General features: G+C 41.2%; 1 protein-coding gene across 1 annotated transcript in view; it reads right to left on the reverse strand.

Annotated features, from left to right (window-relative positions):
* Positions 1-24,795, reverse strand: part of GNB5 (G protein subunit beta 5) — a 54,574-nt gene that overhangs the window by 10,318 nt on the left and 19,461 nt on the right. Inside the window, exons 4-7 of the mRNA XM_077263760.1 lie at positions 22,336-22,412; positions 13,948-14,080; positions 7,808-7,951; positions 2,767-2,858 (exon numbers count right to left, since the gene is read on the reverse strand). Coding sequence (XP_077119875.1) covers positions 2,767-2,858; positions 7,808-7,951; positions 13,948-14,080; positions 22,336-22,412 — 446 coding nt within the window. The remainder of the gene's footprint in view (positions 1-2,766; positions 2,859-7,807; positions 7,952-13,947; positions 14,081-22,335; positions 22,413-24,795) is intronic.

A 24,795-nucleotide genomic window follows, 5' to 3' on the forward strand; every position in this document is an offset into this window, starting at 1 on the left:
TGTCCTGCTTTCAGGGCTCAATCCCGCGTCTTGTCACATCAGGGCTTTTTTCCCAGTTTCTATACTCACCTCACTTCTCTCCGATGTCTTCATGACTCTGTAGCCCCTCTTCCTCAGGAGGCGGGACAACATCTCTCTGCTCAGTGCATAAACTAAATTATATACTCACTGCTTCTCCCTCCTGTGTTCAGGTCTCCTTGAACTCACATCTCCTTAAGCTGCAGCTCTACCACTGAGCCACAGCTTATAATGATGTAGATGGGAGAATTTGGTTATCTTGACCTCTATTGCAGGAAATGATCACAGAAGCAGATTATACATGTCCATAGAGATACATTATATACATAAAAATGTATTTCTATGGTCTGTGTATACTGAAGTGAAGAAAAAGATTTTTTTTGTTCCTATAAAAGTTGTAGAAATAATAGGCAGAAATTACAAAAACTTCATTTTTTTTCCTGTGAGTCTCGCCAGATCTTGAACCCACAACCTTAACATTACAGGTAGATATTTAAGCTACTGAGCAACAAGATCTGACAATGTCATGGGGAGAATTCTGTGTACCTTATCTGTATTGCAGGCTCTGACTCAACAAGCAGATAATACTGATAGAAATACACTATGTGCAATGTATGTATTTGTATTCTAGAGGGAGAATAAAAGATTTTTACATCCTATAAATTACTAAAAAATAATAATGAAAAACACCTGACAATCAAAAAATTGTTTATTTTTAATGTGGTTTTTTTTTAATAATAAACATCACAAATTACCAAATAACACGGACATATTTGGTGTCCCTGTAATTGTAACTACCCGCACAACACAGTGATCAGATTATTTACAGGGATCGGTAAATTATGTAAAACATGGCGTTATTGATATCTTTTCTCTATTATAGCCATAAAACTTTAATAAAACTGTAATGCTGAGGCCATGTTCACACACAGAGTAAATGATGCGTTCTTTCTGCTGCTTTTTTTCTGCTTATTTGATGCGATTTGTGGGCAGATATGAAGCAGAGCTTTTAATGTGTTTTTAATAGAACAGAAAAGCTTTAACTCTGCATTTAGAAAATGCAACAGCGTTTTTTTTCATGTGTTTTTTTCCAGAAGACGCATAAAGAGAAAAAATACACCAAAACCACAGAGTTCAGCAGCGTCTTTATACCACAAGGGGCGGAGATTTCATGGAATCACATCCACTTTGCTTGAACATTTAGATCTTTGTTACATGCTGCACATTTTCTGTTTTTTTTTTTTAGCTCATCTCTAGTCCCCACTGTCCTGGATATGGTGGTCAGTCCCGGATTTGGGTCCACACCCTGCAGTGTCAGGCGTCTGCTAAATTTCCCTTACTACCACCGCCCCTCTGAAAACTCCTCCTGCCGGGGGAGAAGAAATGGTAAATGGATGTGGACTGGGGTGTGGCCAGGAGCGTGGTCAAGATTTGCCACGCAGTGCTACGCACGCCACATCATCTGTCCCTGTTTCTGTTCTCCAAAAGTTGTGAGGTATGGAAACCTGCCAAATAGTCCAACCATGCCACCATGACTAATTGGCAGCTTTCTGCCTATGCACAGTGTACACAGAAAGCTACGAGAACTGGTAGATCAGATGAAAACAGTTTTTAATCAAAACTGTAGCCATCAGCCCACTAAAGTAAGTGAAACATCGCTGGAATCAGAGTCTCTGTCCCTTCATCATACTGCTCTCAGAAGGGGTAGTAAAAACTTATTGACAGTTCGCCTTTATGAGACCAGAGAATTGTGATTAGTCTTCATGTAGTATCATAATACTATGGCTACCAAAATACCTACAGCTATGATGTGATTAATTTCTAGGAGGGGAAGGCAAAACTATACTGGATTACTGTATTTTTTTACTGAAATATCTTCATTACAATATTATATATCATTTGCACACATATTTACCGTACACAGCGCTATCACACTCTGCAGTGTTGTATACCAGAGGCATAATCTGAAGTCCCTTGGCCATGATACCAAATCTGGACCTACCTCCTCCCTACCATGTGCTATTTAGGCTACTTTCACACTAGCGTCGGTACGGGGCCGTCGCCATGCATCGGCCCGACGTACCGACGCATGCTGTGAAATAAAAGCACAACGGACACGACGCACACGTAACGTTTTTTTGTGCCGACGGTCCGCCAAAACACGACGCATGGATGTGATGTGTGGCCATATGTCGCAATGCGTCGCTAATGCAAGTGTATGGAGAAAAAACGCATCCTGCGGGCAACTTTGCAGGATGCGTTTTTTCTCCAAAACGACGCATTGCGACGTACAGCAAGCGACGCTAGTGTGAAAGTAGCCTAACAATACTGATTTCCTTTATTGGCCCCTATGGGGATCAGGACTCAGGGCTGCTTGCTGCTTCTTCACCCCCATCGCTGCAGTGTACATCTGCTGTAATGTTACCGTCAATCTATAAAACTGCCCATTGCTTAAGTTACATTAGAAGCACATAAAAAAGTCTGCTTTCATCCAGGCCACAATTACCATATAAACTACTTTAAGTTCTGTTCCACATTTTACAAAAGAGCTAATATTTCCTGCATGGAAATGGGTCAGCCCAGTAAAAGGCTCCTGCATTCCTTCCAGTTAGCCCCCAAAAACTGCTGAGAAATATATCCCAGAATAAACTGGTTTGAATAGTGGTCTCCGTATTTTCTGACTTGTGTAACGCTTTGCACAGATCCACGTGGCAGGTCGTGTACAGCACAGAGGCATCTCATACTGACCGGACACTATTGATGTCAGATTCATGAGTTTCAAATGACTGAATGCACTGGCCAGTTCGCATGTCCCATACCATTGCTTTCTTGTCACAGCCCTAAACAGGGAGAAAAATCATAAACATTCAGTCAGTAATTGACATGATATATTTTAATGTCAGGACTATATACATCAGTCTGAAGCTTAAGCTGCATTTACACTGCAAGATAGTTGAGAAAGAGCGTTGCTAAAATATCACGTTTATCATGCCGTGTAAACAGGCTACCGATTACCCAATGAAAGCAGCACAAAAAGCCATCGTTCTTGGCGGAGCATCATCCTGAGTGAACAGGACTCATACTGCCGAGAACCATGGCAGCTTATGTAGATCTACTACATTGGTCTGCCTATGTGAACAGGCATTTAAGCCACAAAGTTTACCAATCAGTGGTAGTATCGTGCTATCGGTCAGACCCTTATAATAGGCATTATATTACAATCATGCAGGCATCAGACTCCTCTGGTGTGACCTTTGTTAGGCTGAGTTCACACTGCGCCTGTGGCGTCCGTTAGACGGACTACGTTACACCACGGCATAACGCAGTGTAACGTAGTCCATTAACGCCGCCATTAAGTTCTATGTCGGACGCATCGCTAGCGCACGCCCACAATGGGTGTGCGCTAGCCATGTGCCGTCATTGAGTGACGGACCCCGAGACGCGGGCTGCAGCGTTTCCGGGTCCGTCACTGCTAGCGCAGATAGAGCTAGCAGAGCTCTATCTGAGCTAGCGATGTGACAAGTCGGCACTTGCGTTACAGCAGCCCATTACCGTATGTGTTGAACGGGCTGCTGTTAATGCAGTGTGAACCTAGCCTTAGAAACAATAGGAGTGGACAGGTACAAATCTACACTGTCCCACCTTGACCCTGACAGCAGAGGGTTCTACAAGCCCATAAGTGTGACTTTTCTCAGCATATTCCTCCAAAAGCTGACAGTAGAAATCTGTGGCTTGTTTAACATGCCATCCCACAAAGAAGAGAATGTTAGTAATACTCCTACAGGGTTATTCTAAGGGTATGTTCACACGATCCTGATTTCAATCCTTTTTTTTTCAGGACAAAAACCGCAGCTCTTGGCAGAAAACGCAGGTGCGTTTTTGGTGCGTTTTTGGTGCGTTTTTGATGCGTTTTTGATGCGGTTTTTAGTGCGGTTTTTAGTGCGGTTTTCTCTGCAGATTGTCTGTGTTTGACACAAATAAAGCTTTAACTGCAGTGGGGGAAAAAAAAAAAAGAAATGATGTCATTTCCTTGTCCAACCCTTTTCTTCTTCCATCCTCCATTTTGGGACTAAACACCAAAATGAGTGGACGTGTTTTGAATGACAGCGCTCCGCCGAGTGCGGAGCGTAGGCCAGATCACAGCCCGCGGATCCAGCTCTATCCAGCTATGCGTCATGCGCCCCTATATTTAACATGTCGCACTTGCGTTTTGCGCCGCATGCGTCACTGCAGCGCACGCATCCGGGCGCAGAGGACGCAGCAAGTTGCATTTTTGCTGCGTCCAAAATCAATCAAAAAAAGGACGCATGCGGCGCAAAACGCAGCGTTGTGCATGCGTTTTGCTGCGTTTTTGTTTGCGTTGTGTGTTGCGGCGCCGACGCTGCGGCGCACAACGCAAATGTGAACATAGCCTAAGTGCCACGTATTTAAGTGCCACGTATCACGTATGTCAGTGCCACGTATGTCAGTGCCACGTATTTCAGTGCCACGTATTTCAGTGCCACGTATTTAAGTGCCACGTATTTCAGTGCCACGTATTTCAGTGCCACGTATTTCAGTGCCACATATTTCAGTGCCACGTATTTCAGTGCCACGTGCCACGTATTTCAGTGCCATGTATTTCAGTGCTACGTATTTCAGTGCCACGTATTTCAGTGCCACGTATTTCAGTGCCACGTATTTCAGTGCCACGTATTTCAGTGCCACGTATTTCAGTGCCACGTGCCACGTATTTCAGTGCCACGTGCCACGTATTTAAGTGCCACGTGCCACGTATCACGTATTTCAGTGCCACGTATCACGTATTTCAGTGCCACGTATTTCAGTGCCACGTATTTCAGTACCACGTATTTCAGTGCCACGTATTTAAGTGCCACGTGCCACGTATTTAAGTGCCACGTGCCACGTATTTCAGTGCCACGTATTTAAGTGCCACGTGCCACGTATCACGTATTTCAGTGCCACGTATCACGTATTTCAGTGCCACGTATCACGTATTTCAGTGCCACGTATTTAAGTGCCACGTATCACGTATTTCAGTGCCACGTGCCACATATTTAAGTGACACGTATCACGTATTTAAGTGCCACGTGTCACGTATTTAATTGCCACGTATTTAAGTGCCACGTATCCCACGAAGATTTTCCATGGAGAACAGACACATCCAGAGACATGTCTGCTCTCCACGGCTGTAGCAACACACTGACAGGAGCCATAGTTCCTGTCGGTGTGTCACTGCGCATGCGCGAGCGAGTTTACCGGTGGTCATTGACCCCGGCACTCTCGCTTAACGGCAGTGCTGCGTGGGAAAGTTCAACGCAGCTGTACTGCTGTTAACCGAGACGCCGGAGTCATTGAACTCCGGAACAGTACGCGATACACTGCTAGGAGCTTCGCTCCTGGCAGTGTATCGCCGGAGAGCAGCCGATCGGCGTGGGACACTCGTTTTATGGATTCTGCGGACAGGGAGTATGAATTTGATTTTTTATTTTGTGATTTTTTCCTGGAGGATCGAGGGCTTCGCCTACCAGTGTGCTGTTGGTGAGTATATACTCTGTGTTATATGTTGTATGTACTGTACTGTGTGTCATGTATGTGTATTGTGTGTAGGTGTTTTGTGTAACTTTACAATTGTGCTAAGTCGCCGGACACAGGGACTACTCTCCCATCCTAATACCGGATGGGAGTCGTAGTCCCATACGGCGACTTAGCACAATGGTGGCGTCGCATGGGGACACACACACACACACACACGCATACACACACACATATACACACACCACACAGACAGACACACACACATACCAATTCAATCAAACGGCCGACACGATCCCCATGCGACGGTACGCCTCCATGTCTCTCCGCCCAAGCACTTCCGCCGACGCACTTCCGGCCGCTTCCCCGCACTTCCGGCTGCAGCGGTTCTGCACCACAAACCGCAATAAAACCCGCAGATATATTTTTGATCTGCGGGTTTTACTGCGGGTTTGACCTCACAATGGAGGTCTATGGGTGCAGAACCGCTGCAGTTTCGGGGAAAGAAGTGACATGCTCCTTCTTTTTTCCCGCACCGATTCATCGCGGCTTTTTAAGGGAAATTCAGGACCGTGTGCACAGTGGTTCCTGTTTTCCATAGGGGTACATTGTAATGTACCCTGCATGGAAAACAGCTGCGGAACCGCAGCGGCAAAACCGCTGCAGTTCTGCAGTAAAAAACGCACTGTGTGAACATGGCCTAAAGGTTATGCTTTTTTTTTCTTTTACACTTGGTCAGGTACTGTAGCGTACCCTGACACAAACTCACTCAGTCCATTCAAATTAAGGAACATTTTGCAAAATTAGACAACTCTAATCTTGTATTTGGAACTGCTACAATCAAGTTAATGACTGTACATGTTGCAATACACAGAACTCTATACCAGACAGCGGAAGATCTGTGTTCCGGTGTGTCATTACCACATACACAGCATTCTGACATAATTGGACAGATGCCTACTTGGCCAGGACACTGCTCAACTAGCAAAGCATCCACAATCTTCCTTCACTGACCACTATTTATCACTTCTCACTTTGTCTGATGATATTGGCTTCTTTACAAGAAAACATTTCTAAGCCTCTCTACCAGGAGGAACAGAATACAGGGTGGGCCATTTATGTGTATACACCTAAATAAAATGGGAATGGTTGGGGATATCAACTTCCTGTTTGTGGCACATTAGTATATGGGAGGGGGAAACTTATCAAGATGGGTGGTGACCATGCCGGCCATTTTGAAGTAAGCCATTTTGGATCCAACTTTATTTTTTTCAATGGGAAGAGGATCATGTGACACATCAAACATATTGAGAATTTCACAAGAAAAACAATGGTGTGCTTGGTTTTAATGTCACTTTATTCTTTCATGAGTTATTTACAAGTTTATGACCACTTATAAAATGTATTCAAAGTGCTGCCCATTGTGTTGAATTGTCAATGCAATCCTCTTCTCCCACTCTTGACACACTGATAGCAACACCGCAGAAGAAATGCTAGCACAGGCTTCCAGTATCAGTTGTTTCAGATGCTGCACATCTAGTATCTTCACAGCATAGACAATTTCCTTCAGATGACCCCAAAGATAAAAGTCTAAGGGGGTCAGATTGGGAGATCTTGGTGGGCATTCAACTGGCCAACGACAACCAATCCACTTTCCAGAAAACTGTTCATGTAGGAATGCTCGGACCTGACACCCATAATTGATGGTATGGTGTGGTATATGGGGTACAAAGATAGTGGGGCCATTCTTCATCAATGGAAACCTCAATGCCACTGGATATCTGAAATTGCTACATGGAGTTTTTCCAGCAAGATGATGCACCATCACATTATGGGTGTCAGGTATGAGCATTCCTAAAAGGAATCTGACCCCCTTAAACTAGCATTTCTTCTGCGGTGTTGCTATCAGTGTGTCAAGAGGGTTTCATTGGCAATCCAACACAATGGGCAGCACTTTCAAACCATTTTATAAGTGGTCATAAACTTGTAAATAACTCATGAAAGAATAAAGTTATGTTAAAACCAAACACACTATTGTTTTTCTTGCGAAATTTTCAATAAATTTGATGTGTCACATGATCCTCTTCCCATTGGAAAAAATAAAGTTGGATCCAAAATTTGCCACAAACAGGAAGTTGATATCACCAACCATTCCCATTTTATTTAGGTGTATCCATATAAATGGCCCACCCTGTATATTCTTATCCTGATAATATTGTTGGTCCCATATGGTTTCCAATATTCCATTACTTACTCCAGATACAAAGGTATTTCCAGTTTCAGATGGTGCAAGGTCCAGGCACAAAACATCTGCACCATGCCCATGAAAACTTTGCAGCAGCTGACCACTCTCCACGTCCCAGAGGGCACATGTCCCATCTCCACTGGCAGTCAGAATCTGAATGTAAAATCAAGCATAGTCTGGATCAGACATAGATACACAGATTTTCTGCACATACTGTACATACTGTAGAATCTATACACTTCATTTTTAAAGGAGTTCTAGATATATATAAATATGGCTAATATCACAGCACTAGGGTACCATTCCTTAAGATTGGCGTTTTTGTACACCAGTCTTAATGAAGGGTGTGCAGGAAAAACATGCACCTAATTCATTCAGATGCGCCTCGGAAGAAATTGTACTTCAATCTGCGAAAGGAACACTGCTACTTTTTTAATAAATTTGCCAGGAGGGCCTTGCCACACCACGTCCCACCCAAGCACCATTTTGGCAGAGATTCCCGAAACTGACGTGAAAATACCAAGGGTTGCAACATTTTGGAGCAGCTTCGTGTTGCACTAAAATACTTTGACACTTGAACATGTTTTACGCCAGAATTCTGTCTTAAGTTAACACAATGATTAATCAGGATGTAAATTTGTGTACAATTCCTAACACAAACTATGCAACAGAAGCAAAACCGGATCAATAGCAGCACTGTCATCAGTACTCAGACAAGGTTGTGGTTTGAAATCATTATTTATAGAGGACTTTTCACCAATTTTTTCACATTGAACAGGATACACAATGTAGTATCGGCTGTGGAGTGAAAGAAAACTTTTTGCTTTTCAACATTTTGCCTTTCTGTTGCAGAATTATTAGCAATCAAAGTATTTGGCACCTAATGAGTTACGGTACCTTTTGTGAAGTCTAAGTGGGTGTTATCAGATACACTGGGAGGTGTGTTCTTCTGCCTCCTGTATGACACTGACCAACCATTAGCAGGAAGCAACACAGAAGTGCCAGCCAGAGTGTGCAACCTAAATAAGCACTGAAGGTATATTACATTGTTCTTCTGTGCTGTGTACTTCTTTCCCCTGTATCAGTCGCTAATCATATGCAGGCAGCAACACAGCAGAAAAGAGCAAGCCCCCACAATACCTTAGGTTTGTCAGTGTATGAGATGCAATGATACAGCTCTCATCTCCTGGTCTAACCTCCTGCATAATTAGAAAGTGCTGAGAGATTAGAGCACAGATGTAACACCCTTCTCATAATGTCCCTGTGGGGGAAAGGTGCAGCACAACTGAGTTTAGCTGTTTCACATTACAAAACTTTCTATCAGTTTTCCTCCTCTTCTAGCATTGTCAGCTCTTCAGTGCTGCTGTTTCTTCACACTTCCTGCCCGGAGATGAGTCACACTTATTTAAGTTGTGCCCAAAGCTCATAGTGTGACTACGGAAATAACTCTGGACAGGCAGTGTGTGTGCATGAGGGGGGCAGTGTTATAAGAGGAGGAGAGTTGATAGAAGGGTTTGTAATGTGACACAGCTAAACTCATCTGTTGTGCCCCTTCCCCCACAGGGACTGTATCTGCTCTCATCTGTGGTGTAATCTCCTAGCACTTTTGCAGTCATGCATTAGGTTAGACCAGGAGGCCAGAGTTGCATCATTCCATCTCACAAACTGAAACTGAGAAACATGCTATGGTGGGGATGTGTTTTGTTTTTTTGCTCTGTTGCTGCCTTCTTATAATTGGGCAGCTCATACAGGAAGAAGTACACGTCCTCAGTAAAAAATATGATAACATCCACTTGTACGTAACAAAGGTTAATTTTTTAGGTGCCAAATACTTTGCTAATATCTCTGCAATGAAGAGGCACAATTAAAAAACAAACAACGTTTGATTCCACTCTGCAGCCACTGTTACATTATGTGTCCAGTTCAAATGAAAAACTTGGTGAAAGGTCCTCTTTATTTCCATGTCCATTAAAATATGTTTCTGAACCATATCAGGTCCTTCCTCCCTATTTGTTCACACATCATCATGCCCTGGTCCTGGAGGGCAGTACGTGTCCTTGCAGTCACTGCTGCTTTGGATTATTGACAGGCATAGTTTGCCATCATGTCGTGTATCCAAATAATTCGTTCATTTAAGCAACTAACCATATTATGAAGTGATTAAAAACATTTTATGGAAGAACAAGGTCAACATATTAATGATGATCATGAGTTGATTGGTGGGTCATTTACGTGCAAAAAAAAGGTTACCGGTGGTTTTACGCCTTCTACAAAAGGTTACTGGTGGCTCTACCTTGTATACATAGGGGTATGTATTGTAGCATTACACAATTGTTTTCTTGCAGATTCCATGAAATATTGAGGAGCCCTATAACAGCTCTGTACAACCATGTGTACATGACTTTAGGCAGTGTATCTATTGTTCTTAGACCGTCTCAAATGATTCAGGACTGAGATTGGGTAAAGAAGTAGTCACACCTGCCCTGCTCATCTTGTTCTGAATTACTAAGCAGGTTTTTAAGGCCTCTGTACACAATTCAGATTTTGTACAATTTTTAGTCAATCATCCTCGCACGTAATTTTCGTATTGTGAGCACAGTCGTCATCATTTCATTGTGTACTCTGTTGTAACTATTTCTGAAGAATCGTCTGAAAATTTCTATAAATGAGCTACGATGTGCAATGTCCCATTTTTTCCAATACTTAAAATAATTTTATAAGTACCTGAAAAAGTGACAGGAGGCATGAAATATACATCACTGGGCCTGACCATAATACTTTTCAATCAAAAGTACAAAGGAAAACTAATGTAATTGCATTGATAAATTTGCTCTTATACATTTTTCTTTTACATTTAAAGTTTTCAGTGATGTAAAAATCAAGATTTTATCTCCAAAGACTAAAACCTTAATAAACTGGTTGGGACTTAATGTCCAAAGTTATGGAAGTTTCCTGAAGCTACAGTCACAGACTTTTATTTGGATTTTTAGTAATATATTATTGTTGCAGTATTTTGATTTGTAGAATTACTAGATGGCTGCTGTTTTTGGATAGTTTTCGTAAAGCAATTTTCATCCAGGTCTTTTTACTAATGAGCTAGCTGCTACTATTAGTTGTCTCCTGACTTTGCATTCTGAACTACGGTAATTCTATGTATTATTGGTAATGTTATTACATGCCTTACATACCTGATCACAAAGGGTTCGGACTTACGTAATCTGGCAGTCTGCTAAAAAGTTCACAGTGACAAGACTGAACTTGTTCCTGTGACTCATATGAGTATATAAAAAAAGTTTCATATTTTCCTATGAAGATTTAGAAAACACCAGTCCTAGAAATTGCTTGGATACAGTAGCAACAAGAAGCAAACATTTCAAGCCCCAAAATATCTTTAGTAACTGACAGGTCGAGTCCAGCTGTTTATTAACAATACATACTTGTGTTCTTTGTTCCAAACCTTTACATCTTTGTCATACTTTCACATTTGTCTTCACATTTAGGGCTATGATCTGTGCACCAGGCACTAGACTAATAAAATGCTCATTTTAATAATAGATGAGAAAACATTCGCCCAGGGTTATACAGCCATAGTGACATGGATTTCCAAACTAAGTACACCAGCCTCCTCAGGTCTAAGAGAACTCTTTGATAACGTACGCAGCTTGTCCTGTACAAGCCGCTGACAGATCTACTTTAATGATTTGAACTTTGAAGAGTCTGGGTCACAAACTGCTGAATACATAAGGGATAGACGGCAAATGGTTACAACACATTACTGAGTGAAGGTACCAGCCCAGGCAGGCGATTATAATTATGACAGGCAAAAAATAATACTAAATCAAATACACAGCGTCAGTATAGAGGCAGGCCATGCCATTGCGATAGTCAGTGGTGACATGGGACCAAGCACTGACCTGAAGGATAACATCTTGAAGGGTTACTCTAATCTATATATATAATTGTCTAAGGGGTACTTCCGTCTGTTTGTCTGTAACTAACTTCCGTAATGGAAATCCTGCATCGCTGATTGGTCACGGCCGGCCGGGCGCGACCAGTCAGCGACAGGCTTAGTCCGGCCCCTCCCTACTCTCCTCAAGTCAGTGCCCCCTCCCTACTTCCCTCCAGTCAGTGCCAATGTGTTGCCCCATCCAGGATCAACTTTTTACTATTGATGCTGCCTATGCAGCATCAATAGTAAAAAGACATAATGTTAAAAATAATAATACAAAAAAACAATTGTGCTATTCTCACCTTCCACCGTTCACCGATGCGCGCGATGCTGCCGCCAGCTTCCGTTCCCAGTGATGCATTGTGAAATTACCCAGATGACTTAGAGGTCTCGAGAACTTCGGTGGACGCCGGAGGGTGAGTATATAACTATTTTTTATTTTATTTATTTTTTTTTAACAGGGATATGGTGCCCACATTGCTATATACTACGTGGGCTGTGTTATATACTACGTGGGCTGTGTTATATACTGCGTGGGCTGTGTTATATACTGCGTGGGCTCTGTTATATACTGCGTGGGCTGTGTTATATACTGCGTGGCCTGTGTTATATACTACATGGGCTGTGTTATATACTACGTGGGCTGGGCTATATATTATGTGGGCTGTGTTATATACTGCCTGGCTGTTATATACTACGTGGGCAGTGTTATATACTGCGTGGGCTGTGTTATATACTATGTGGCCTGTGTTATATACTGCATGTGCTGTGCTATATATTACGTGGCTGTGCTATATATTACGTGGGCTGTGTTATATACTATGTGGCTGCTATATACTACGTGGCTGTGCTATACACTATGTGGGCTGTGCTATATACTATGTGGCTGCTATATACTATGTGGCTGTCCTATATACTACGTGGCTGTCCTATATACTACATGGCTGAATGTGTTATATACTACGTGGCTGTGCTATATACTACGTGGCTGTGCTAAGCGTGACGTACATACATGCATACATATTCTAGAATACCCGATGCGTTACAATTGGGCCACCATCTAGTACTTATATATTGATGACGTATCCGAAGAGTAGCTCATCAATATTAGATCAGTGGGGTGCAATAGCTGGTGCCCCCCATTAATTAGCCGATTGCCAGTGCTGATAATCAGTCAACACCAAGAACAGCTGTCATGGGGGTGCTGGTTGTCGAATCCCCACTGATCTAATATTGATGACCTTTCCTGGTGATAAAGCAAACAAAAGAAAGGGAATGGTGCCTCACCGTATATTATATGGTAGATAGTCTCTGACACTGCAGTTAGGATCCAGATTCCGTTTGACCATCAGATAAGTTAGGGGAAAAAAAATTGGATCAGCAAACTGAATTTCAATAAAAAAAATTCTTCTTTATTTCATACTTTAAAAAAAAATTAATCCAGACAGATGATAAAATCATGTAGCATTCTACATGATTTTATCATCTGTCTGGACTTTTTTTTTTTTTTTTAAGAATGAAATAAAGAAGAAATTTTTTTTATTGAAATTCAGTTTACTGATCCAATTTTTTTTTTCCTGGTGATAGGTGTTAGTTCTATAGAGTGGCTCTCTTAGCTTGCAAATGTTCGCACTTGTCTTTTTCTGTTTTGAAGTGACAGTTTTTTACATTTGTAGTACACGTCCTCTAACTGAGCACACCATACATCAGCCTAAATAGAACTTGATCCTACCTGCCCATATAATTGTAGGCTTTTAGCCCGGGAGAGGCATCATGTTAGGTTCAGGGTCCCAACAAAGGCGTACATCTTGTTGCTGGCTGTTGCGTTCACATGAATTGCCCGATTTCTGCACAACGTACCTTTTTTAACATGTTTTCTACACTAGTAATGCAGTTCCAATTTCCTATACACATTGTGTACATATTGTCGCTTTCAGATGAGCTTTAATTTGTTAGTTACTATCCTGGTTATCAGTCATCAATATAAAAGTAATGGAGAAACCCTTTAAATGATACAATTCTGGTTACTTACAGCGATTACCAGAAGCTCAATGAGAGCCGTATGAAGTTATACACAGTAGGCATCCCCCACTGGTGTCTCCAGGCTGATAAAATTCTATAATTTATACTTATTATTACCCACCTAAATGGAATAAGGGATATTGAATCAGTAAATGAGAGACCTCTGTACATCATTTACCTGCATGTCGGAGTTGGTGAAGCTGCAGGCAGACAAGTAGTTGGTGTGCATCGCCACTGATTTCTTCTTAGCAGCCATGTTTTCATTTTTATCAAATGTCAGTGGGTATACAGAACACTTATTATCCAAACCGCTGTAATCATCAAAATACAGAAGTTAATAAGCAAATTACGGTAAATAAAAATTAAAGAGCTTCTCTATTGGAACAGAAAGAAATAACAAAAGAATATGTTATAAATAAAATCCTCAATATCTGTAATTAACAAATAAGAAAAGTTTTGTATAGAGAAGTAAACACTAAAGAGTTGAAATGACCGTTGACTTTTTACACTCACAGAAACATTAGCATGTTAATAGGACAGGTGCCTGTGAGCATGGGGAGGAAACACCCCCTGCACCCTTCATGTGTAGGAAGATATGATCCCAGTGGATATTCTGATCTAATACTGGAAATACCAGGAGTGCTGAGGGTTTCCCGCGACATAGAGGAGCCAGAAGACTGCAGTGTCTGATTTCTCCTACTGCTGCATTGATTAGAAGCATTCACCTTATTATTAAGCGGTGTAAATTTATTTTGGCAGTGCAGGGGTTTGTTGAGAGCTCTTGGAGCATTTAGGCTCTCAGCTGTACACTGCTCGCCACACCCATCTCCGACTCCTACATAATTTGGGTTCTGGCTAGCACTCATTGTCAAGCTAGCTTATGCTGCATGCCTGCATGGCTGGAGGTTGTTGTTGGTTATTATAGGAGAAGGTGTTTGGTAGGTTTATCTGTGACTGTTGCTAGGTTTTGAGTGAGTTATAATTTCCTTTCTTCTCCTAATTTTGTTTAACCCCATCCTCCACTCCCTGATGCATTCCTCTGTTATATGTATGAGTATATTTATGTGTTTGGTATTTTTTGTTACCCCTGTTCATATTACCTTATTAGTCTGATTGGTGTATTATGGTACACTACTACTTCTCTCCTCCTTGGGTGGGGGAAGGTTACAGACTGAGGTGGATTAAGGAGCTAAGGCAAGGTACGTGGCCCCATCAACGTCACCATCAGAAGTAAAGTGGGGAACAGGGTGAGCTAGGTTGCCTCTACTGTTGGGGACAGGGAAGAAGCTCATTGTCCTGGGACACTCGGCAACAGAGTCATGAAAAAGAGACTGCTCACACTGCTGCCCACCAGCCCACCATGTCTTTCTGATCTAATACTGGAGATGTCAGGGGTGCTGTGGTAAGAAGAGGCTGCTCACACTGCTGTCCACCCTGTATTTCTGATCTAAAATTGGATAACCCAGTGGTGCTGAGATAAGAAGAGGCTACTCACGCTACTGTCCACCTTGTGTTTCTGATCTAACCCTGGAGATACCATGACTGCTGAGGTAAGAAGAGGCTGCTCACACTGCTGTCCACCCTTTGTTTCTGATCTAATACTGGAGATAACAGGACTGCTGAAGTAAGAAGAGGCTGTTCACACTGCTGTCCGCCCAGTCTTCCTGAATGACAGCATGTGTAGGTTATCTCCAAGTTATTGCAACAGAACTTTCTACTGGACATACTCACAGGCATCTGCCCAAGCATTCTATGACAGGTTTCTGTCAGTGTAACAAGTAAAACAATTTAATTCTATAATGATTATCTCCCTAAAAAAATTTAGTGTGATTTTCTGATCAAAGGGAATCAGTCACCACATATTTCTACCCCATCTGAGCAGAATGATGTAGGGGCAGAGATTCTGCATCACTTACTGAGCTCCTTGCTGCCGTTTTGCTAAAATCACTGTTTTATCTGCTGCAGAACTACCAGTTCTTTGAATGCTGAGCTCTATATAAGTCTGTCCACACCACTGATTGATGGCTGTCTGTGTAGACTGTGCATAGGTAGAAAGCTGCCAATCAGTAGGTGGTGATTGGCTGGACTGCCTGGTTGCAGGCCAAGTAGTCCTCTAGTGATAATCTCCTGTTGATAAAAAACAGTGATTTTATCAAAACGGCAGCATGCAGCCCAGTAAGTGACACCACACTGGAATTAGGGTCTCTGTGCTTACATTCTGCTGCTCTCAGATTAGGTGGCAAAGACCTGCTGAAAAATTCCCTATACATGTATTTAGGAATGTATTTATAATGATATTTCCTTTAGTTACAGTGGTGCTTGAAAGTTTGTGAACCCTTCAGAATTTTCTAGATTTCTTAATAGATTTTCACACAAGTCCTAAAAATAAACAGAACCAAATTAAACAAAATTAGTAAAAATATTACACTTTGTTATTTTCTTTCATGAGGAAAATTATCCAAAATCACATCTGTGAGTAGCAAAAGTATGTGAACCGTTAGGATTTGCAGGTGAAGGTGAAATTAGAGTCTAGTGTTGTCAATCAATGGAATGACAATTTAGGTGTGAGTGGGTGACCTGTTTTATTTAAAGTTGTTGTTGACCACTGTATTTATTTTTTCTATTTCCGGAGAAAATATTTAAATTGGTTGTCAAATACATACATGTCTTTAAGTAGTCTAAAATAACAAAAGTAGTAAAACTTTGACAATCTTCCCTACAGTTACCATACCATTGCTTCCCTGGTTTATACCAATCTCTGGTAATAAGGCTCCAGTTGAAACCTGATAACACGACAAGTGACCACTGCTGCCAATCACTGGCTGCAGAGGTGATCTCACTACAGCCAGTGGTTGGCTGCAGCTTTTACAAATTGACATACCATGTCATCACAGTAACCTGGTAAACAAACACCAGCAGGGCATTATGCATACATTGACGCTGAAGCAGCAGGGATTGATAAGTGGATTGTTATTCCTGGAGTTATTTTACACAATTTACAGCAATCAGAAAAAAAAGATTATGGGACTGAACATTTAGGTCAAAGAACATTCCCACATGAAACTGAAAAATGTATCTATACTATTATGGATTATAGGAATATCTATTACTTACATAGATATTCTTATTATTCTATTTACGGTACTTACAACAGTCTATTACTCCAGCAATAAGAATAGGAAATGCGGCTATATTGACGCTATAAAATCCTCTCAGAAACTAATGGTAGAACTTTGATATTAATAGAACATAGTGAATAATTCATAAGTTTAGCAGACGGCTATTTAACCCCTTTCCAACATCGGGCGTAATAGTACGCCGATGTCGGACTCCCCTCAGCGCCAGGAGCCCGCACCTTTCCGGGCACATGTCAGCTGATATATACAGCTGACATGTGCCAGCAGGAATTTTAACTAGCTATATGCTGCTGTCAATTTCTGACAGTGGCATTTACAACGCGCTTACCGGAAGCACATTGTAAATCCCACCCATCAGTGACTCAGTCATGTGATCGTGGGTCACTGATGCGTCGGCATGACAACCAGGGGTCTCCAGCAGTCCTCTATGATTGTCAGTGCCCAGTGGTCGGCGCTCATAGTAAATGAGCACTTCTGCTACACACAGGCGATCTGATCATCGCCTATGTGTAGCAGAGGAGATCAAAGTAGTGCAGCTTCTATTCTCGCATGGAGACCATTGAAGCATGCAAAAAGTAAAAAAAATTTTTTTAAAAATATATAAAAGTTCAAATCACCCCCCTTATGCCCCATTGAAAATAAAACAATAAAAAAATCAAATATACACATATTTAATATCGCCGTGTTCAGAAGCGCCTGATCTATCAATATAAAAAAAGAAATAATCCAATCGCTAAACGGCGTAACAAGAAAAAAAGTCAAAACGTCAGAATTATGCTTTTTTGGTCGCCGCTACATTGCAATAAAATGCAATAACGGGTGATCAAAAGATCATATCTACACCAAAATGGTATCAATAAAAATGGCAACCCGACGTGCAAAAAATAAGCTCTCACCCAACCCCAGATCACGAAAAACGTTGGATTTTTTTCACTACTTAATAAAAAAGAGCCTAGACATGTTTGTTGTCTATGAACTTGTAATGACCTGGAGAATCATAATGGCGGTCACTTTTAGCATTTGGTGAGCATGGTAAAAAAAAAAGAACTGTGGAATAGCACTTTTTTTAGCAATTTCACCGCACTTGGAATTTTTTTCCCGTTTTGCAGTACACGATATGTTAAAATCAATGGTGTCATTCAAAAGTACAAATCGTTCTGCAAAAACCAAGCCCTCATATTGTAGCTGGCCATATTGACTGAAAAATAAAAAAGTTATGAGTCTGGGAAGAAGGAGAGCAAAAAACGAAAACGCAAAAATGAAAATATCTCTGGTCGTGAAGGAGTTAATATTGATGTCCAGCTTTAAATACATGGTTATGTGGTGCAGGTGCAGTAGACTACATTTATAAGAATTTTAAGAAGATTACAATAAATCTAAAAAAAAGAAAACTTCACAAAGTATTTAAATATACCGTACCTTTGTATAACATTCATAAACAAAAATTTAAAGAAAACAAGAAAGCAATAATTTGGATATCTCCTATAGCAATATTTCATTCACAAGAAAACATAGAACCAGGGGCGAACATTATCATTACTGCAACCTGTGCAGCTGCACAGGAGCCCAAGAGGTTAGGGGCCCATTTCCACCTCCAAAGCAGGTGACATTTTGCATTATGATGAACTATTGGATGGCAAAGGGACCATATAGTGTTCTTGCACAAGCATCATTTTTGGTCTGTGTTCGCCAGTACATAGAACACATATCAGAAGTTAAAAGTTAGATATTTGTGTTAAAAAAAAAGAAACCAATTAGAAATTGATGGCTTTTTATAAAAAAAGATTGTTATAAAAAAAGATTGTTAGAGAGGCAGAGTCTCTGAGAAGCCAAGATGGTCAGAGGTTCACCAATCTGTGAACACCAGGATCTTAAAGGGAACCTGTCACCCCCAAAATCAAGGGTGAGGTAAGCCCGTCAGCATCAGGGGCTTATCTACAGCATTCTGTAATGCTGTAGATAAGCCCCCAATGTATCCTAAAAGATGAGCCCGTCCGATGGGCGTCACGGTCCGGTCCAGCACCTCCTATCTTCATCAGATGAAGTCCTCTTCTGGTCTTCACACTGCGGCTCCGGCGCAGGCGTACTTTGTCTGCCCTGTTGAGGGCAGAGCAAAGTACTGCAGTGCGCAGGCGCCGGGCCTCTCTGACCTTTCCCGGCGCCTGCGCACTGCAACAGGGTACACAAAGTACTCCTGCGCCGGAGCCGCACCATGCAGACAAGAAGAGGACGTCATCTGATGAAGATGGGGCGCCCCGGACGGCGACGCCCATCGGATTGGACCACCCGCCCAGGTGACTATAATCTATAACCTCTTTTTCTCATCTTTCAGGATACATCGGGGGCTTATCTACAGCATTCCAGAATGCTGTAGATAAGACCCTGATGCCGGTGGGCTTAGCTCACCCTCGATTTTGGGGGTGACAGGTTCACTTTAAGATTGAAACAATTAAGAAAAATGTTTCTGTTCCGTAAAATTAAAAGACAATGTGACTCCTCTCCTAGGCTGAAGCCTGCATCTATACATTAGATAGGTTCCCAGCAACCGGAGATCGCCTTGTCATTGGCTGCTGGGCATGCATGAAGTGGCCAAATTATGTGCTAAGTATCTCTATTTTTTCTTATTATCAAGAGCAGTAATTGAATTCAAATTTCATATACAGTTAAGTCCATATATATTTGGACAGAGACAGCAATTTTCTAATTTTGGTTATAGACATTACCACAATGAATTTTAAACAAAACAATTCAGATGCAGTTGAAGTTCAGACTTTCAGCTTTCATTTGAGGGTATCCACATTAAAATTGGATGAAGGGTTTAGGAGTTTCAGCTCCTTAACATGTGCCACCCTGTTTTTAAAGGGACCAAAAGTAATTGGACAATTGACTCCAAGGCTATTTCATGGACCGGTGTGGGCAATCCCTTCGTTATGTCATTCTCAATTAAGCAGATAAAAGGCCTGGAGTTGATTTGAGGTGTGGTGCTGACATTTGGAAGGCTTTGCTGTGAAGTAAACATGCAGTCAAAGGAGCTCTCCATGCAGGTGAAACAAGCCATCCTTAAGCTGTGAAAACAGAAAAAACCCATCCGAGAAATTGCTACAATATTAGGAGTGGCAAAATCTACAGTTTGGTACATCCTGAGAAAGAAAGAAAGCACTGGTGAACTCATCAATGCAAAAAGACCTGGGCGCCCACGGAAGACAACAGTGGTGGATGATCGCAGAATAATCTCCATGGTGAAGAGAAACCCCTTCACAACAGCCAACCAAGTGAACAACACTCTCCAGGAGGTAGGCTTATCAATATCCAAATCTACCATAAAGAGAAGACTGCATGAAAGTAACTACAGAGGGTTCACTGCACGGTGCAAGCCACTCATAAGTGTCAAGAATAAAAAGGCTTGACTGGACTTTGCTAAATAACATCTTAAGGAGCCAGCACAGTTCTGGAAGAACATTCTTTGGAGAGATGAAACCAAGATCAACCTCTACCAGAATGATGGAAAAAGAAAAGTATGGCGAAGGCATGGTACAGCTCATGATCCAAAGCATACCACATCATCTGTAAAACACGGCGGAGGCAGTGTGATGGCTTGGGCATGCATGGCTGCCAGTGGCACTGGGTCACTAGTGTTTATTGATGATGTGACACAGGACAGAAGCACCCGAATGAATTCTGAGGTATTCAGAGCCATACTGTGTGCTCAGATCCAGCCAAATGCAGCCAAACTGATTGGTCGTCGTTTCATACTACAGATGGACAATGACACAAAACATAAAACCAAAGCAACCCAGGAGTTTATTAAAACAAAGAAGTGGAATATTCTAGAATGGCCAAGTCAGTCACCTGATCTCAACCCAATTGAGCATGCATTTCACTTGTTAAAGACTAAACTTCAGACAGAAAGGCCCACAAACAAACAGCAACTGAAAACCACCGCAGTGAAGGCCTGGCCGAGCATCAAAAAGGAGGAAACACAGCGTCTGGTGATGTCCTTGAGTTAAAGACTTCAGGCAGTCATTGCCAACAAAGGGTTTTCAACCAAGTACTAGGAATGAACATTTTATTTAAAATTATTTCATCTGTCCAATTACTTTTGGTCCCTTTAAAAACAGGGTGGCACATGTTAAAGAGCTGAAACTCCTAAACCCTTCATCCAATTTTAATGTGGATACCCTCAAATGAAAGCTGAAAGTCTGAACTTCAACTGCATCTGAATTGTTTTGTTTAAAACTCATTGTGGTAATGTCTATAGCCAAAATTAGAAAAATGTTCTCTCTGTCCAAATATATATGGACTTAACTGTATTTCATGTGTACATGCTATAGCGCTACAGAGTGCTACTTTATTTGTTTGTTAGCACTGCAATAAAAACAGGCATGATTTGGTCTTTTAAATCACTGCATGGGCTCAGGAATATTTCTATTAATCATTATGAACACAGTTCGCTGTGCAATTCACAAATGCACGTTAACGCTCTATCAAGCAAAGAAGAAGCCCATATATCAGCACAGAAACGCTGCCATCTTATCTGGGCCAAAGCTCATTTATAATGGACTGAGACAAAATGGAAAACTGTTCTGTGGTCAACTGACTTTGAAATTCTATATGAAAACCAAGTACGCAGTGTTCTGCAGCACAAGAGGAGAGGACCATCCAGCTTGTCAGCGCACGGTTCAAAAACCTGTATAGCCGATGTTGTGGGGTTGCATTAGTCCCTATGGCGTGGGCAGCTTACACATCTATAAAGGTATTATCATTGCTGATCATTGTATACAAGTTTTAGAACAACATATCTTCCCTTCCAGACGATGTCTATTTCAGGGAAAATATTGTATCTATCAGCAAGACAATGCTAAACCACATACTGCATACATCACAACAGCATGGCTTCCCAGAAGAAGAGTTTGGGTGATGGACCGGTGGCCTGCAGTCCAGACCTTTCACCAATAGAAAATATTTGGTGCATTATGAAAACGAAAACTTCGGAAAAGAAGATCCCAGGACTGTTGAGCAGCTGGAATCCTACATGAGACAAGAACTGAACAATATTCCTCTCTCAAAACCCGAGCAACTGGTCTCCTCACTTCCAAGATGTTTACTGACTGTTGTAAGAAGAGGGGATGCCCCTTAATCGTAGACATGGCCGGGTCTCAACTATTTGAAATTTGTTGCTCAACTTCTAAATAAGTAATTTTTTTCAAATGAAATGGAAAAATGTCTAACTTTCACCTTCTGATCTGTGATCTATGTTCTGTTGCGAATAAAATATGGCTTTAAGAGATTTCCAAATAATTACATTCTTTTTTTCTTTACATTTTACACAGCGCAGCACAACTTTTTTGTAATTGGGATTGTGCATGCTGTTATTATGTATGTAATTGTATTTTCATGTATACAACATATAAAAAAACATCAACACTTACCCACAAGCAATAGCACAACCAGAAGGAGCATATGCACAGGCCATCACCCAGGTGCACGGCATGGTGACTGCATGCTCCTAGAAGACAGGGAACATATACAAATTCTAATCACATAAAGTATACATAAATGTTAGAGAATCACATTTCATGCTATATTATTTTTAACCTTTATTGTTATGCAATACATATTCTGGCATCAAGAACAAGAGCATAGTTCCACAGGGCACACCCTTCAGAGCAAAAAAGCCTAACAATGGAAAATGTCGCCTCCACTGTACTTGATTTTGACAACAAGATGCTAAAAATTACTCAACTGAGCTGGTGAAAGCCATTGAACCACTAGTCTGTTACTGAAGCATGGATGTGCTCTTCCATTATATCCTCTCCTGTCTGCCACTAATGGCAGAAGGTAGAAAGGATTAAATGTGCAGGTTACGTGCATTACGTAATGCAATGAGATAAAATATTGATTTGGCAAAAAGATTGTAAAAACTGCTTTTAAGTTTACATTTTTCAATTAAAAAAAAGACATAAGAGTGATTATTAAGTGATTGCTACATATGGGATCAGTGCTTTTGATGAGGGTAATATCAGCTGTATATATGGATTCCATACAGTCATGGCCAAACGTGTTGGCATCCTTGCAATTCTTCCAGAAAAAGAAGCAGTTTCCCCATATAAGTATTGCAATTTCAAGGATGCCAACACTTTCGGCCATGACTGTATATACATAGGCACTGTACTGTGACATCATTATGTAATAGTTGGGTTTTAATGTTACATCATTATTAGCTTTGAATTTAATTTTACTATGGTAGCTCTGAATGTACGCCATTCTTCTTGTAGCTCTCAGTCTTCTGATAGACAGTCTAATTGCAGTTATATATTGTAGAGGATCTAGGATCGTCCCAGCACACTCTCCAGCTATATTAGCCACATGTGTTTGACGTAGATATACATTCAAAACAATCATATCTTAGTAAATGTGAAGGCAGAGCCAGGGTAAGTTCTCACGGTGTGCAAGACAGGTTTCAGAATGCCCTTCTTCAGCCCCTAAAGTTTAGTATTATAGCTATTTACTAAGTAGCCAAAGGGCCCAATTCCTTCAGTAACCCTTTTATTAGGCTATGGTGGTACGGTTGTGTCATACAGCATTATCAACTAGTGAGGCAGAGTGTCCAACTGGCTGCAGAAATACACTTCTTACATTTTAAAGGAATCTGTGGGCAGGATTTCACACCCAAACTATTTATTCGCGCATGTAGCTCTTTCAAAGTCAGGTCCAGCACCTCTGTCACTCCAGCTCTATTCCTTGCCCAGCGCTGCATCCTGCTGTTTGACTGACAGTCTCTATGCTATGTGACTTCAGGCAAATCAGCAGTCAGTCAAGAAACAGTAGGTGATGCTGAGTAGAAAATTGAGCTGGAGTGACAGAGGCTTCAGATCTACTGCCTCATTTGCATATCAACTCAAATACTGAATTGGAATAATGGACTGGTCATGTAAAGATATTGTGGAACTTCTCTTTGAAACAGCTACTTGCGCATATAAATAATTTGGGGGTGAAATCCAGCTGACAGATTCCCTTTAACCTCTTAAAAACCAGAGGTATTTCAGTTTTAGCATTTTCATTTTTTGCTCCCCTTCTTACCAGAGCCATAACTTTTTTATTTTTTGGTCAATACGGCCATGTGAGGGCTTGTTTTTTTGTGGAACAAGTTGTACTATTGAAAGAAATCATTGGGTTTAACATATCATGTGCTGGAAAACGGGACAAAAATTTCAAGTGTGGTGAAATTGCAAAAAAAAGTGCAATCCCCCAAATGTTTTTTGAGGTTTTTTTTTACCATGTTCACTAAATGCTAAAACTGACCTGCTATTATGATTCTCCAGATCAGTTCACAGATTTTTTTTGTATGCCGAGCTAACGTTTTTAAATATACCATTTTGGTGCAGATATGATCTTTTGATCGCCCGTTAATGCATGTTAATGCAATGTTGCGGCGACCAAAAAAACGTAATTCTGATGTTTTGACTTTTTTTCCCGCTACGCCATTTAGCAATCAGGTTAATCCGTTTTTTATATTGATAGATCGGTTGATTGTGAACATGGCAATACCAAATACGTGTATATTTGATTTTTTTATTGTTTTATTTTGAATGGAGCGAAAGGGAGGTGATTTGAACTTTTATATATATATTTTTTAAAACATATTTTTTTACTTTTTGCATGCTTCAATAGTTTCCATGGGAGACTAGAAACTGCACCACTTCGATCACCTCTGCTAAACAAGCTATGATCAGATCGCCTGTGTGTAGCAGAAATGCCACTGAGAGGCGCTCATAGCAATCTGGCTATGAGAACATAGAAGTCTGCTGGAGACCTCTGGTTATCATTGCAACCCATCGGTGACCCGCGATCATGTGACGGGGTCACCAATGGGAGGCATAAAGGACACG

The sequence above is a fragment of the Ranitomeya variabilis genome, chromosome 5, assembly GCF_051348905.1.
Source record: "Ranitomeya variabilis isolate aRanVar5 chromosome 5, aRanVar5.hap1, whole genome shotgun sequence".
NCBI lineage: Eukaryota > Metazoa > Chordata > Amphibia > Anura > Dendrobatidae > Ranitomeya > Ranitomeya variabilis.